Source organism: Mercenaria mercenaria, chromosome 3 (assembly GCF_021730395.1).
Source record: "Mercenaria mercenaria strain notata chromosome 3, MADL_Memer_1, whole genome shotgun sequence".
Classification (NCBI taxonomy): domain Eukaryota; kingdom Metazoa; phylum Mollusca; class Bivalvia; order Venerida; family Veneridae; genus Mercenaria; species Mercenaria mercenaria.
This window is the reverse complement of record NC_069363.1, coordinates 82,804,839-82,822,643: the sequence shown is the minus strand read 5'-3', so window position 1 is coordinate 82,822,643 and position 17,805 is coordinate 82,804,839. Positions and strand designations below refer to the sequence as shown.

At 33.7% G+C, this 17,805-nt stretch overlaps 1 protein-coding gene across 4 annotated transcripts; it reads right to left on the bottom strand.

Moving 5' to 3' along the window:
• Nucleotides 1-3,462: 3,462 nt before the first annotated feature.
• Nucleotides 3,463-16,004, bottom strand: LOC123524238 (uncharacterized). 4 transcript variants are annotated; one of them, XM_045302289.2, is made up of 2 exons: nucleotides 15,857-16,004; nucleotides 3,463-5,163 (listed from the first exon to the last, which is right to left on the bottom strand). In XM_045302289.2, exon 2 carries the CDS (start codon nucleotides 5,018-5,020, stop codon nucleotides 3,701-3,703), a length of 1,320 nt encoding a protein of 439 aa, XP_045158224.1. In that variant the 5' UTR covers nucleotides 5,021-5,163; nucleotides 15,857-16,004; the 3' UTR covers nucleotides 3,463-3,700. The 4 variants fall into 4 exon arrangements, with proteins under 4 accessions (XP_045158224.1, XP_045158226.1, XP_045158223.1 ...); XM_045302291.2 differs by having other exon boundaries at nucleotides 15,861-15,997; XM_045302288.2 differs by lacking the exon at nucleotides 15,857-16,004 and adding an exon at nucleotides 15,738-15,792.
• Between the last annotated feature and the right edge of the window lie 1,801 nt (nucleotides 16,005-17,805).

Below are 17,805 nucleotides of genomic sequence, written 5' to 3'. Positions count from 1 at the left end.
CAGATTAAGTCTGATATTAACAGGTATTTCCATGCCTCTAGTTAACATGTGTAGAGAGTTCATAGCTTTCAAAGCCTTGCCAGCCAAAGTTTCAATACCGTGCTTGAATGAGCCATTACTTGATTCAACAAAGCCTAGATGATTGAATTGATCAACAATTTCAATATTTTCACCTGCATACTTCCAATTTTCATTTACAATTAATCGTCCTCTCTTTTTAAAAAAAACAATTTTGGTTTTATTAATATTCACCGTTAGCTTCTAAAGTCTACAATAATCATACAATAAATCTAAATGAGATTGTAAACCTTCAGTTGTATCACTTAACAATACGGCGATATATGACCATTTTGTGTCGATTCGCCGTAAAACCCAACTCACTCACTCACTTAACAATATACAATCATCGGCAAATAAAATAAGGTATATACATATTTGGTCTAGATTAACTCCAGAAAATATATTACTTTGCAAAAAAAAAAAATTAATGCGTTTCAAGATCATTTATGAAAAATGAGAACAAGATTGGCGAAGTTGTTTCCCCTTGGAAAAGACCCATATCACATGAGAAAAATCAGACAATGAATTCATATGCTTTACACATGACTGTGCATCTTCATACATTGATCTCTATAATTTTAACATTTTGCCATCAATACCTTCTCTAATGAGCTTATACCATAGACCATTTCTATAAATAGTATCGTATGCTTTTTGGTAGTCAACAAAAGTTGCATATAAACGCTTGTTTTTACTATTGTACATATTAATAAGAGATTATAAAGTGAACATAGCATCAGTCGTATTGTGCCCAGACCTAAACCCAACTGCGCATCAGTTAACGCTCGCTGAAAACTTCCACGTCCGGGTTAACGTCATCCGTACCTGCCGCGAGGTTCTTGAAATGTGTGTAAAATTCTTCCATCGATATATTTTCCCTGGATTGTTTGCCCTTTGCACGAAACATGTTCCAGAATTCACGCGGCTTTTTATGCCTCATTTCATTCATTTCCCGCGCACGTTTCAGATTAAATTACCTCTTGCATTTTTTAACACAATATTTGTAATCTTTTCTACACTGCTTCATTTGAACAAAATTCTCTTCATTTCTTCTACACGTATAATGCTCAATTCATTCCTTATAATTCTGAAGTTTCTCTTTGCACTATAATTATCGAACCACTTATTCATAACATGTGGCTTTCCGTTGAGAAAACCTGGTTTCTTACGATATAAGGATTTTTCAAAGTACTTATTCGCACGAGATACCACAAACTCTGAATAGAACTGGGTTATTTCCTACGTTGAATAATTCTCATTAATCATGAATTCATCTAAGACATTTCTCTCAGACATTAATTCATGCCTGAACTGCTCCTTGAACGTGTCGTTCCATTTGTAATACACCTTCGGGCGTTGATTCGTATCGTTGTCACAGTTAAGCACCTTTAATCCAAATGTAACGTGATTGGAATACTCTGTATATTTATGCACTTTAAAATCCACAATATGTTCAAAGTTCAAATAACGGGTAATTACGAGATCAATCAAACTTTCACCGTTATGCGTCATGCACGTGAACCGACCGTTATCGTCACTTGACCTTGATCGACCGTTGACCAGACAGATATATGTAGCTTAATATAGGTCAAGGATTAAATCCCCAAACTGACTGTTCCCATAATCCATTGAACGTCGCTGGCAGGGCACATCATTCAAATTTTGATTAAGATCAACATTTTGGTTTCAACTTTATTTAAGCTCTGCACAACAGACTCAAGCTCCTCTTGTTTTTTCTTTAACTCTTCAACTGTCTTACTGTCAAATTTTCGGCTTGCTTCTAACTCTTTGATCTTTGTGTCGACATTATCAATTTTTTTTCAAGAATTTTGACATTTACCGTTAATCCAGTCATCATGTTCTTAATCTCCTGAACAGTTGAGAGTTGTTGATCCAATGCCGCTAAACGATTTAATATCTGACTGAACTGATCTTGGCTTGGGGGCGCTTGCTGTGCTGGAGTGCTCGTCATCTGTAATCCTGGTATATTTGGCCCAAGGGTTGTCATTGGTGGACCTAGATTCACCATGTTTGCACTGTTTTGACCAGAAAATGGCGACCCTTGAATTTGTTGTCCTGGCATATTATAAGTCATATTGTTCATACTTACCGGTTGGCCAAAGCTTTGATTCATCTGATTTCCACTGTTAAATCCTATATTTACAGCATATTGTCCATTAGCTGTATTCTGCATTTTGAAACTCTTTGACATGTTTGTCCTTTGTTGTTTGTTGTTTGTTGTTTGTTTGCCCGTTACTCGTATTTGGTGAAGGATTGTCTCGATAAAAGTTAGCAACGATATAATCAAACATTTTTAAACACTGAATCGTGATTGAATCCAAATTTAACACTTTAAATCCAATTTTTCCACATTTAAATTTTTCATTTTCAAATTGTACGTCAATTTTGTTGCGCATGCGTATCGTTCCATATGTGCATAAAGTTGATATTTCACGAACTAACCAAAAAGATCAGAATCTTAAATGTATCAGGTTTTTAGGTACCTATATAGGTACTTATATATAGCTACTTTTACTATTTAGCATGTATTCAACCGATGAAAACCAGTCTAAATTGAAAACCCATCAAAACCAAAATTTAACTCTGGTCCCGCCGTAGTTGTTCGGTTTAGAATGGTTTCACTGTATCTGGTATATAACAAAACTACTCATCGTCAGGTTCTGTTTTGTATCCGGTCCGTAAGACATTTCGATATTACTAATTTTCTTCGTAATGAGATGATTTCTCTTGCCTTTTGCATGACCTATACAAAGACGTTTAAGGTCAAAATCACACGTAAAGGTCAAAATGGGGTTTATCAATATGTGAATGTCTCGGCTAAACCTATCATATTGCTTGGAAAAAAAGTCTTACAGAAATTCGCCAAAATTTTAGAGTGCTGCCTAGCAAAAGATAAAAAGTAAGGGTAGATGTCCCGGAAGCACAGAGCACTGCAAACACAGCTATAGAAGAGTCATGTATCGCAAAGTAGGTCCACAACAAAAGACTCCTACTGTCTGTATTTTAGTTGGAGTTGAGTGTCTACTTTTAATGACAGTATTAGGGAGTAAAGAGTTGGGCGGCAGAGTGCCTGCTGCCCTGCTGCTAACGCATGACTGCACAGGAACAATAGGGTGGGTATCGTATGACGTGGTTTTGAAATCAACAATACCCCTATCGCGTGTAGCATGTATCCATGTCAACAATTCAATTTCAATATAGCCACGCGCCTAGTGTCCGATTAATTTACCTGTGCTTTTTGATGATAGACTACACATTATCTGCGTGCTCAATTACAACATTGTAAAGAACCAACGTGTCATTTACAGTGTGTGCGGGAAGCGTAAAATGATATCTAGAAACAAAAATTTGATAAATTAACTAGCAAAAAAAGTCAACGACTTCTGGAGTTTTTGATTTTACTTTACTTTTATTTACATTTAAAATTCATTTTTAATTAGTCTTAGTTTATCTTTCAGCTGATGCACGAGCTCCGTCATTTTTCCTTCAATATAAGTAATGTTTCTGAGTGCCTCAGCCTAGAAAACAAAGAAAACAACGTAGATAACACGAGATAGTTTTAGTCAAGAATCGTTTTGCTTCACAGAGTATACATGTAACACTTGAGCTTAAAGCAAAGTTATATCGGGAACTTGTGAATACTAGATTTGCGACAGTATTCAGGAAGAAATGAGAATGTAGTGACTGTTTTTGCATTTTCCACAATGGTTATCTTGTTTGTCCATTTGTTGAAGCGGATATGTGTTATAGCATTGCCTTTTGGATTTTTCCGATCTACATTTAATGTGAACAGCACTCTGAATGTTTTGCACAGTGCATCGATCTGGATAACTTGATACGCACATGCCAAATAGATGTTATCTTCACTGTCAAAGACCAGTTCTCGTGGGTATACGTCTAAATTGAATGCTATTTTCCTAACAAGTTTACCATTTGTGCCAAAAACAGAGACCGTGCAACTCGTCTGGTCGCACACATACAGTAAATTCCCAGTATTGTCGGCCGTTAGACTGTAAATATTCTTAAACAAAGGGCGCCCTTCTGCATCGTAAACCACATAACTGTTTATATTTCCTTTAAAATCGAGAAACTGAATACTCCAACTTGGCACAGAGTAGCGGGTTGATATATACTGAGCAACTGCAAGGCCGTGATTAAATTTAGTAACACTTGTGCAGTTAGTTAGGGTGACAAAACAGTTGACTGCTATTTTATGCTTTGTGCAAAATCGCATTATGCATTTGTTCTTGCCAATGATGAACACTGTTTCAGGATCTTGATACTTGTGGGCGCAATACTTCTCAGCTGTAATATTGTGATACCTTTTATAATTGGAAGACGTAGATAGGGTGCAGAGGCGTCCGCCCTCCTGTAGAATAGGAACAAAGTTTCCCTCCTTTCCATCAATCAGTATTGTAAAGAAATTACTTATATCTTTCGCATACACTGGGACAAGTTTTCTCCCGAACATTGATACTTGCTTCTTAGAAAATAAATAATCCTCTTTCCCTTTCAGCACATGGTTTTCGCTAAATCTTATCTTTTCATGATGTTTGCAACATTTCAGGCATAAATATTGTTCACACCAAAGACAGAATCCAACGGCCTCTTTTCCAGCATCACATATTTCACAGACAAAGTCGAATGCTTCATCTGATCCTAAATCCCGTGTGTCGAATTCTGTTAACCTTTCTGTGAACCATTTACTTTTTACTGTTTGTGTTTTCGTGGACACAAGAATGCTTTTGTCTGTTTGTGTTTTCGAAGACAAAAGTGCGCATTTGTCTGTCTGACTTTCTTTCGTGTTCAATTCTTTCTTCTCAATATTTTTCGTCTTTAAATGTCTTTTTTTCCATACAAAATAGACCACTAGTACAACAACAATTGTGACAATCCATTGGACAGTCCATTTTTCGTCATATCTATTATGGTAAGCCATTGAAATATGTACATGTGAACTCACGACATGGTGCTATTTAATATTTTATCAAAACCTAATTTATGAAACACTCGAATGTTCATGGGTTTTCATCTTTAACGTTTAGTCTATCCTTTTTGCTTTAGACGGGTGTATTACAATATCTGAAACGAAATGAAAAAAAAAACATAAGTAATATTGACGATTCATGCGAGTTGTTTTATTTCTGCAATTTATTTTTTCATGATCCATGTGTGCAGCACGCCGCAACCATTTTTGTACAAGGTTAGTTTAAAAGTATTTATTTCAGTATTCAACAGTCACATAGAAGTGTATTTCTAAAGTTTCGAAAACAAGCTTTTACAGAAAATTCATGAAAATTCGTCTCTTTGGAGTCTTTTATCAGGCACATATGTATTTATTTAAAAACTCCAATTCTAATAATACGTAAGTAAGTAAAATTGCATTATTATGAACAAGTCTCAGTTTATGCTTATGTACAAAACGAACCACTGATTCAGGTATCCATGAATGAAAGAAAAAACTTTTTGAATTTTTAGGATACATTTTTCACTTCAAATAAATGACTAAAATGTATTTTATAGGAAGTAAATCCCATGTTTAGCATTTAAAATATTCACATTTTTCTCCAAAAAGTTTATACAATATATACTAGACAGTTGGCGAAAGCCCTGAGAAAAAATTCCGTAGGCATTTTTTATTAGAATATGGTATCATACATCAAAATGTTCGTTGGGGTATATGGAATTCAGCCAGGGTGGATACCAGGCTCAAATATTCCTATTCAAGTTTTTGTGAGGCCCCAAAAAGGGGTGCACGTGATAAGAAATAATAATGGAAGTAAAATGTTGTTTAAATTACAGGTTAAGGTAAATCTGACTTAAAGATATAATAGAGTGGAAAGATTCAATTATATAATATAATTTGACGTATAAATGTAATTTTCAAGCGAAATTAAAGACTAAGAGGCCCTAAATTGGGGGTTCTCCGTCAGACGGCATTTACATGATGATGTGACGTATCCAATATGTTAAAAATTGCGGTACATTAGTATTAGTTAACATGTAATTAAGAAATGAACATATAAAAACTAAGACATATTACATTTTCTTGTAATTTCATATATAATTCAAGAGGCCCCAAAAGGAGTTACACTCAAAATGAACAATCTTAACCGGACATTTGCCATCAACGTAAAATTCAGTTAAGTGTGTGGATATACTCACGTTGTCTTAAAACATTAACTGTACTAAAACTTATTGTGTAAAGTAATTTTATTGTTTTTATTATTGCAGCATCACTTTCTAATGAGGTCTGAGAACACTAAAACCGAGACTTTCACAAAACACTTTGATACATATAAAATAAGTAAGTCTGAGAATTTCAAGAAATTGTAGAGCCAATATATTACATATATATGTTACTTCGCTGCATTTCATTTCCTAAATCACTTGCCCCTCATCGATGTGGGTCTGAGCCTCACTCGGGGCGTTGAATTCTTAATGTGAGGAAGCCATCCAGCTGGCTTATGGAAGGTCGGTGGTTCTACCCAGGTGCCCGCTCGTGATGAAATAATGCACGGAGGGGCAAAAAAAATATTTTCATTTAATTGTTACTACAATAAGAGTGCGTAAAATATCGGTTTATTGGTACTAACTTTTGAGACACATATAGTCAAATTGCCCAAATATGGAATACTGAACCGATATTTACACTCAAAAAAGTAAACACGCGATATCACTTTTGGGCAAATATTTCATTTTTTTTAGCAAAACATTGTGTGCAAATATTTGATGTACATTGATATACACATATAAATTGCCAAACTTTTCAAAATTCCAGTGTATTTGAAGAATAGTGAGAGCTATTCTGTTCACTCTGGTGTTGGTGTCGCCTTTGTTGATTTCCTCACCTTGGATAAGTTTTGTATGTAAGTTCATATCTTAGCAACCAATATATGTGTTGGATTAAAACTTTACATAAGGCTTTTGTGTCATCTAACCTTTTGAAATAAAAATAATCTTGACTGAGTTTAATACAAAATATGGTTCGTTTTCAACCTAGAATATTTGGAAAAGCATGTACCTAAAAAAACAAGGTGTATTTCGGAAACTACATGCATTTAATTAACATTTCACATAGTGCTTCCGGTCATCAAAGCTCGGAAAGTAACCAATATATGGTTTTGTAAGTCTTGTCCTTGTTAAACTTAGAAGTTGTTGAATAGTCGAGCGCAAGGCTTTTGGGCAGCTATTGTTATTAAAATCGTTATCGGACTTTATTAATCATTTAACAGTATCAAGACTTTTACGGATATTTGGTATGTCATTCCTTACTGATATTCGAATTTCTGTATATCGAAATGTAATTAATATGAGTTTCTAAGGCGGGAGTGAAATGAATTACAACACAGGCGCCATAGGCTCATGTAACACAAGTCATGCTTAGACTGTCCTAAAGAATGGATGTTGCATTTTTACTTTTTGATATTATTTTCAAAACACAAGGCTAGACAAGAAAAATCCCATGGACAAATATTCATTAAGAAAAACTACGTTCGAAGAAAGAACCTCCCTCCTCAAACAAAAAACCCATATCAGTGATATGGATGTGTACATGATATGAATGTGTACACGATCAACTTTACACTTAATATACATGAACAAAGTAAAATATATAGACAACGAGAAAGATACGGACACACAAAGGAACAAAGTGGAGCACAGATTTGGAACTGTCAGCTGCAAAAACACAACTTGGAAATTAAACCAGTAAAAAGTGAAGTAAACCTTTCTCCTAATCTTTCCAACTTTCAGAGTTGTCTAACAGTGTAAATAAAAGACGTAATGGCAAAGTATGTACAAATCGAAATGTTTCTGTAAATTTAGATACGAAGTAAGCCTAACAACTATTAAGACTTGTACTCAGTTCTTTTAACCAGAGCAAAATAGGCTTCTAGAGCATAATAAGCCTAGAACTGAAAAAATGACCATTAACACATTTTTAATGTTGAGCTGAAACTACGTGGAGGGCCCTCAGGTTGGAATCTAGCCCTGACCATCACTAAGGTGCCAAGAAAATCGTTTCATGCAGTCATTTGTACATAAAAATGCTTACTTTCAGGAATCCTTACAAGTATACCTATCGTTAATAACGAACTACAAAATATACATACTTAATCTATTATCAAAATTGTAAACAAACAGATTGCACAGGTCCTGGACATTCTTATGCCTACAGCAGAGAATATGAGGACAGAAAAGAGCCGATTTCTACAATCTGCAAGGTACAAAATTATACAAAATACTAATGATTACATTATTTTTGGAAATATTAGAATTTTCTAGCCCCTTTGTGGCTACTTCATAAACACTACCTACCAAAAACGTAGCTGGTTGGGAAAATAGGTGCCACATGTTCACATGAATATCAGTTATCCTTTTCAGGTTATGAAATACTTACAATAATAAAATGTTTTTTTTTGTTGTTTTTATTTTGGATTTAACGTCGCACCGACACATGATAGGTCATATGGCGACTTTCCAGCTTTAATGGTGGAGGAAGACCCCAGGTGCCGCTCCGTGCATTATTTCATCACGAGCGGGCACATGGGTAGAACCACCGACCTTCCGGATGGCTTCCTCACGTGAAGAATTCAACGCCCCGAGTGAGGCTCGAACCCACATCGATGAGGGGCAAGTGATTTGAAGACAGCGACCTTAACCACTCGGCCACGGAGGTCCCAATAATAAAATGTAAAGTTCTATCAGCTGTGCAGTGTCATTGTGACATTTACTGAAGTGGACACATGCTGGTGTCATGTAGTACATGAAATGCTGACCTCCAGATTGAGCAGCGGAAATCTAAATACTTGACAACTGCTCCACTGATACCAAATTGGTTAAAAATGTCTTTGACTTGTCTCTCTGGCTAGCTGAATCAAGTGATCTGATTGTTGTTTGGGGTATACTCCAATGTTACAAGAGATTAGATGAATAAAGAAACATGTATAGGTGACATTTCCAATGAATATAATTGTAGGCTTGCTACTAGTATATCAAGAGGGCACACATTTAAGAATAATCTGGTCTTTGAGCTATATTTATACTATGGCATATTAGTTAAAGTTCCACTTACATCCTGTTAAAGAGATGTGAATACCACAATACATATAAAATGGTGAATCATAAATCGTCATATGCTAAATATATTTCAGCAATGATTCTGTTAACTAATAACTACTTATTAATCTAAATTATCATGAAATGTGAGTAATCTAAACCCCTATGGAGCCTCAAAATTTATTTATTTTATTTTTCTTTGGTGTGGGTGGGCTGTAAAATAACTATCTAAGAACAATTATTAAATTGCTGTGAAGAAAACATTCTGGTAAATTTTATGGTTTACAACATATGAAAGAAGAGGACAATTTACCATTTTTTTCAACAAACTTTAAAATTTGCTTATCAGTTATTCTACAATAACATGAGACCCATAGTGGTGCCTTTTTTAAAAATTATTTTGTGTATTAGAATGCCTGTTACACACCTGAACCTTAAATACTCAACCTTACTATCGTAGAGATGTCACAAATAGAGTAACAACAATATACTTCTAAATTATGCGATACCTATAAAACAATTTCAAAATATTTTTTAAAAAACCCTGTAATGGGCCTCAAATTCTAAAATAATTAGTGTGATAAAAAATATTTATTCATATTAGAATACATTTAATCTAAAACAGATACACATTTCATCAAATAATGATAAAAATGAAAATTTTCTTTAATTTCCCTTAAAACTGAGAAAAAACTAATTGTCCCCTTTTGGGGCCTCACAAAAATTTAAAAATGGATTTTTGAGCCTGGTATCCACCCTGGTTATATAGAAGAAAAAATAACAAACATTTTAAGGTATGATACCATATTGTACTAAAAAATGCCTACGGATTTGTTAACCAGGCCTCTTTTCCAAATTAGCCAACTGTCTATACATGAACATGCTGTTTCACTGTCAGATATTCTGAAACTATTATAAGGCTTTAACATCAAACGGAATTATTAAATCATTTTATCCTACCATCATACAAGATATAGCACAAAATCGGCCTGCCTAATAAACTTTGCTTTATCTAGTCAGTGTCAAGATATCACTTTTGCGGGAACTTTTGAAATAACATATTTTATCTAAATTTTGCATTTAAATCATCACCATTGTATTGGAAATGTCTGAACTTAGAAAATGAATGGTCAAATCAAAGGTTTTTATCCTGAAACAAAAAAGTAATAGCTATTTTTCACTTTTACAGCACTTCAGCGGAAATTTTGAAAACATTTTTTTCCCGAATTTTTCATTGAAACTGTTATCATTGTATTGGAAATGTTCTAACTAAGAAAATAAGTGGTAAAATCACAAGTTTTTATCCAGAAACAAAAAAGTTTTCGATTTTCCACAAACTGAATTACACTGCAAACGTCATTATTATATGACGTCAAGTCTGCACACTGTTGCTCTTTCCAACAACCTTTTCCCAATTTTCTGAGCAGGTACGATAAATAGAATATTAGATTACTGTCTGAAAAAAATTAAATTTATTAGGCTCGTCTACGAAAAAATAGAAGGCTCGGCAGAGCCTCGCCTAATATGTTTTCTTCAACTCGCCTAATAAATTTAAATTTATCAGGCAGTAACCTAATATTCTCTATATAAATGTCATTTGGAAGCACAGAACTCAACCAAGGAAAATAATATCAGACTCCAGTGCATTAGGTTAAGAGCGACAAAGGGTCTTCTATTACATATGCCTCGTGCATTTGGACTGAAATTCTTTCTGAAAAGAAGATATTAAGGTATTCAAAAATTAAGATTTTAGGTTTGATGGTCAAGTTTGAGAAAATTACATTAATAATAATAATAATAATAATAATAATAAAGGCGCAATACGCAATACTCTCTCCAGTTTCTATAAATTTACGAAATTCGTAAGACATGTTTATTTTGCTCAGTTTAATAGCTCAATTTTCTACATAATGAGTCTTAGTTAAATGATCGCTTTTGTCATCATCTTTGATGATTTCTAAGTTGTCTGTGAGTTATATGTTTAGTGGTACCGAACGTAGGGTACATAAAAGTCTGCATTATAGTAGCCTTAGAATATATATTTATTTTATAAGTCAGAATGACCCGATTGAGTTGAATCGGACATAAATGAAATATGTGTATTGAACTTTTATGAATGTTAATATCTATATGCAAGATTGTCCGCCTTGATTCAAGACACAAAGAGTTTTAAAGATATCCATTAAACACTTTATTAGTAGTGTTCATGTGCATTTTATATTGTCTGCCAATGAAAATGGTGCATATAATTGTAGATTTTATTGCAACGTTTCATGCCTGATACTTAGTTTTGTATACATGTATATAGATATCTATGACAAAAATATGTAGTCTGAGCAAGTCATTGAGTCATCACAGTCATAATTGATATTATATTCACACTTTCTACCAGTATGTATTCTCTACTGAATATGCCTTTTAGAAAAAATAGATATCGATTTAAATTGGCTTTTAAGAAAAAAAAACAATAAAAATGTGTCTCACACCTTGAATCAGGTGCTAAGAATCTTCAATTTCAATAGGTTTCACCAATCTGATTAAAATCATCTCCTCAATAACGCTACGCATGAGGATCTGACAGCGACTCGTCGGAAGTCACCTTCTCGCGACCTTTCCACTAACCTATCAACGCCTTTCTTTCAAGTTTTTGAATGTGAAAGTAGAAGTCGAAAAATAAACTATATTTAGCCTCATGAGCCTTGGATCCAAATTTTTTAAAGTGTGAATAACACGCGTTTATAATTGTTATGACGACCGCATTGAAAGTTAAGCGACACAATATTTCCCATTCATTATTTCGTGTAAAACGTCCACTTGTTTAGGTTTTAGTTCTTTTATTTTAACTTTTGTCGAAAACAATTATGATAGCACTCAAAGTACAACGGGCAGCGCCATTTTGACGGTCGAGCCTACGTTAATTCTGTAACAAGCGTTTTGATTGGTTGAACTATAAATACCGTTTTTGGAAATCTGCGAAAGCAGGGTAGAACTGGTGACCGTCAGATCTTCGTGTACGAAGATCGAGACTTTAATCAGATTGTAGGTTTCCCGAAATTGTAACTAGTTTTTATGTACAATAGGGAAAAAAACTTGCCGAGGTTATAGCATGTCAGTTTTAGTTCATATTCTCTCATAAACCGAGACTATCGTTTTGCTCCAATTAGTAAAATAATTTCTGAAAGATTTATACATTATAAAAGTTTGTTTGTATAGTTCTTCAAAATAATGCACGTCGTACATTTAATTGATAATCATAGTCATCCATTAATCAATAGGAAGTGTTTTATTCACATTGATGGTACTTAAACATTCTTTACTAATATTTATGTATCATTTAGACTTTAAAATTCCACTCATTGTGCCGTGCGGATTGGATTCAACTAAACGTATGTACTTGGTCTCATACAAGTTGAATACCAGTAATATGTAAAGTCTTTTACCAGCATAAACATTTTGTTGCTACATTCCGTATGAAAAAGACCAAAAGAATTAGGAAACTGTTGTATGCCCTAGCGTTCCAATGAATACACATAGATAAGGTAGACTAAACATCCTAGATCTAAACAATTACAAAACCAGTGTCTAAACAAAAATTATAAACGAGTACCTGAACTCATTTTGTCTCATGTACCTACAGTCCGATTTACAACGACATTTACAACGCTACTGTCTCGATTTTTCGCCTGCAAGGCAGACCGATTTTACCGTATGTCTGCCTCTACGTCTCAAATAGTTAGGATCAAAACTGTGCTGGAAATCGACGCGATTTAAACTTTTACATACATATTTTTTCACTAGTGTTTTTATTTTTCACTAAAAACATAAACAATCATTTAAAAACGCCAAAATATAAACAAAATGTTAAACCTACCATAACACCTTCCGTACACATATTCGAAATTTGAAATGTATAGGTCGACCTCGTTTTTTGAGCCGTGACTTATTTATGCAGGACAGTTGATTCGCCATAAAAAGGGTAGGAACATATGTAATACATAATATAGCGGTATTTCTTATCGCTGAATGTAACGAATGCATGGCCCAAAGGGTATGGCGTTGGCTTAACAAACTTACTTTTCGAGGTTCGAGCCTTGGTAAGTTCACAATTTTTAATTTTTTTGTAATCGTTTGTTTCAATAAACATTGCACGAGAAAATTGTGCAATTCATTCAATCGATTAGTTAATGATGTGTTAGCTAGTCAAAAATAGACGAAAAAGAAATTGACGTTTAAGATGGCGCATGTGAAAGACCTTTTTACGGAGGGTTTGCAAAGTTTCAACTTCAGATTGGTCTAGGTGTATTGACCATGTACTGTCAGTTGAACAGAAATACTGGGAGTAAGATATTACTATAGACGATCTTCCAGCACCGGTGATCATCGTGCTTAACTCGGATTCAGATACATCATCTGACGCAGAGACTGACACAACAAGTGAAATTGAATTATGTGACAGGAATTAAAATGAAATAAAAGAAGCTAAATATATTAAAAATATAGAAACAATGAAAAATAAAGTCAAACATTATTATTGAAATATATAACATGGTTTTTAAAAAGAGTCTTCAAAGATTCTTGACTAAAATAAAATAAAAATAAAGTACACTAGAGAAAAAAAGACGGCCGTAATCTGGGCTTGAAGTCGCACCACACGGTTTGTAATCATTACGCTCTAACAACTGCGCCAGCGATACAATCAAGTTCATGGTAAACACAACATACATATCAACTGACTCTATAGAGATTTTCAGCCAGGAATGGACCGAGTATCAATATAACCCAATTAAAAATGTGTATCATTCCGTCACGGCTCAAAACACGCGGTCGCACAGGGTTTAAAGATAAACAGATCGATACACAGCTCTACATGACTGACGGTGTAAGACATACATGGAGTTTATAAGTGTTTTGCCTATCAAACGGAGGTGTTCTCATTAGTTAGGATATATAATGATTGTATTTGGAAAGAGCTTTCCAGACATGTAATTTTTGGTGTGGAAAAATGGGTTTAAATATGTATTTGAAGCTTACAAAGTTAGCAACGCAATTTGCGTCGCTAGTTATATAGCACATTTTCAGATTACAGGTATCACTACGTCACACTCAATGCGGTCATCCCTATTATTAGTAACAAACACACGTGGCAGAGAGATTTTCGGACAGTAGAATTCTATAGCACATAGAGTTAATTACTGTAAGGATTGCATTTGCACATTCTTATCTCACAGTAAATGATGTACCTGACCAGTGTTGCAAAATTTGTTTATATTTAAGGCACTAGTATGCATATTAACTGAGATGGTTGAATATTTGATGCATTTTGTTTATATCTTTTAATATAATCATAAATGGAATATACATGTAATAATTGATCATGTATACATATTTATGAGACTTATTCTTTGTATAAGAAATGCTTATAAAATGACTTAACAATTGGCGAAATGGGCAGTTAAAATAAGAACATATGCATGATTTATATATATATATGATAGTATAACTTAAAAAATTAATGGGTTGTAATTTTATAGCCCATTTTAAGCTACATAATGAATGTACCTAGTAAAGGTGCTGGACAACTTTTAAACTATTATTTTCCGCGATGTTATTAGATGATATTTGTTAATGATAATAAATGGATTGCATTTTGTTACAATCTCTACTTTTGTTTAAGACGGAAAATTAAGTTTAAATTTTTAACTTTTACACATAATGATTATTTATATAATCTTGAATGATAGTAAAAAAATGCAAAAAAATATATTGTTTTTAATTTTTGTTACATATATAAATTTGTAACATTTGTTCTGACAGATTCTACTTGCTTTTTTTCTTTATTGTTTGTTGCAGCATTATTATCATAGAATTCAATCTAATTAAGGCTTCAATAACAGATGGTTTATTTTCCTATCGGTGTCATCTGTTGTATACATTCACCAATGATAGAGAGCTAATACAGAACAATATGTGATTTGATTTTATGATAATCTTACTTAATAGGTTAAAACCAATTTTTAATGTTAATTATTTTTTATTCATCAAATTTTCGTGAATTATTATTTGTTATAACTAATGTCATAGCTCTCAGTATAGTCAATCTAATTAAATTTCAACACTAATAAGATATACTAACTAGTAATCTAATTTGGTGTGAAAACAGTTTACTGTACATGTTATAATAACATCAGGTAAAGTAAATGTTTCTGTAATTCAGTCAACAGAGTTCTAGGACATGTCTGAATCCATTTAAGTTCTTAAACAGAACAAATAATGTGTAAAACAATATTCAACCATCACATAACATTCATTGAGTCTATATAAATAACACCATCTCTCTGAATGTTTGTCCGAATCATAAAACCACAAACCTGGGATTTATCAGGTCATTCTAAAAATAGACACAGGGGCTGATTAGAGAATGTGCTATACGTATAAGAAGCGGGTGTAAACTTGTAAACTATATACAATATTTAATGGCCTTCGCTTACATTTTTTCGTTTTTATAACCTCCCAACAGGTTCAGATGTTATTTCTCAGTGCTTTCTTTCAATGTAATATAGAATAATAAAGCAAGAAACAAAATAATATAAATTTACCTGTTTAGTTTACCTGTTCCAATTCCGGGTTTCCTCCACTATGTTTATATTGACCGAAGTAAAGAAAATAAACTCAACTCAAGCAAAATGCCAGTAAAGAAATAAAATAATGCACTTACCTACCAATATGTAGTTGACGTTTGTCTGTTATGATGAATAGTTATGAGTTTCTTCAATGAATAGTAATCAAGTAACTGATTTTAGGAAATAACCAACTCGTCTGCGGGTATTTAAAAGACCTCATCAGGAGGTTGTGTCTAACGTCGCTTAGACTCTTCAATTATAACGTCGTCTAATATATTGCTGAATGTAATTGACCTTATGTCACTGTCGGACGTTCGTTAAAGATTCAGTGATGGTTTAAGTTTCCGAATAAAAATCATTTCACGCCGCTTCCGCTGATAACACTGTCTGTAAAGATTTTAATAAACGGGAATATTTTAAATTTCTGGAACTTTGTTCACTCACAAATAGTATTCTTCTTAAGGCATCTCGTTTGTGCTGGTTATATAGAGTCACTCTATGTCTGAGGTTGTATGTTTTGCCGATATATTCCCGCTGGCACTCCTGACATTGAATTTTATAAATGACATTCTTTACGTCACAAGAAATGGCTTGATTGACTTGGAATGTTTGTCCACATTTAAATTTAAATTTAAAAGATACACCTTCTATCAGATGTTTACACAGTCCACAAGTTGGTCTATTACATTTTGTTACTGTAGATGGTTTGATGTTTTCCGAAAACCTTGCTTTGGTCGGAAGCTTTTTTAAATTTGTCGGTTGTCTCTTTAACTTGTATTGGATATAATTTCATCACGGTTTAGTTCCTTTGCTGTTTGGATACCAGCCGTGATTAAGTCATCCGGGTATTTCTGCATCCGTAAGTATTGTATAAGTTCATTTTTCGTTAATGTTGTCTCATTAGAAACTATAAGTTTCAGGCGTCTTGCTTGTGAAAATGGAATACTTACTTTGGTATGCTTTGGATGACATGACTGAAATAACAAATATGTTTTACTGTCTGTCGGTTTATAAAATATGTCGGTTTCAATATTCTCTCCGTTTCTGATGACCACACAATCTAAAAATGGGAGGCGCTCTTCGTTAATTTCCATAGTAAATTTAAATGTTTTCGTTAAGACTGTTCAGTATTTGGTGTAGCACTTCTAATTCGTCTTGAGATTTACTCCAAAGGCTAAAGCAGTCATCTAGAAATCGTTTCCAGTCTGTCTTAAACTTTTCTTTGTATTCTGCACTGAACCGCTCTTCTTTTTTTTTCTGTAGAGTTTTTGCTCCAGGTATCCAAAACTAAGTGTGGCATAGGTTGGTGTAAATTTTGTCCAATCGCAGACTTTATTTTTGTTTGCAAACTGTTCAGTTATTTTCTTTATAATTAAAAGAAAAAAAGTTGACACTGAACCGCATAGCACCGCTTAATGGAACAGCAAGCGCCACAGGAGCGTGAAATCAGCAGCATAGCAGCCTAGCTGCCTGGCAGCGTTAAGTTAGCTCTCTTATATGTAACAGAACGTCTTAATATTTGTTTTATTATTATTATTTGTAAGGTGACATATCACACTAACTGGATGTTTATTGTTTTCATGCCATTGAAATATTATACAGAACTAAAAATGTGGTTTAAATATTAAAGTGTTTCCATGAAATAAAGAAAGAATTACAATTGATACCATCTAACCACAAACATGTACTTACTACTGAAATATCTGGCCGATTTAGGAAATATATCGCCGGTGTAAAGGTCCGCTGTAGCAGCCGAGAAGATCCACGAAGAACAATGGAAAGACAGGCAAACAAGGCAAGTGCAATGTTTACAATGTAATACGAATAAATAAGCCGCTGCCTTAGTAGACTTGTCCTACAATTTTCAATAGAATTCAGCATTGTAATACTTTGATATAAAATTTGGCAGGCGAAAGTTTTTATATAAACAATAAACGGCCGGTAGATTCATCTTATATTACCTTTTAAAGTCATAAACATCATATTCAAAATCCTAGGTGAATATTTGTATCATTAGATTTGTGTTAGTCCTACCTGGTTATAT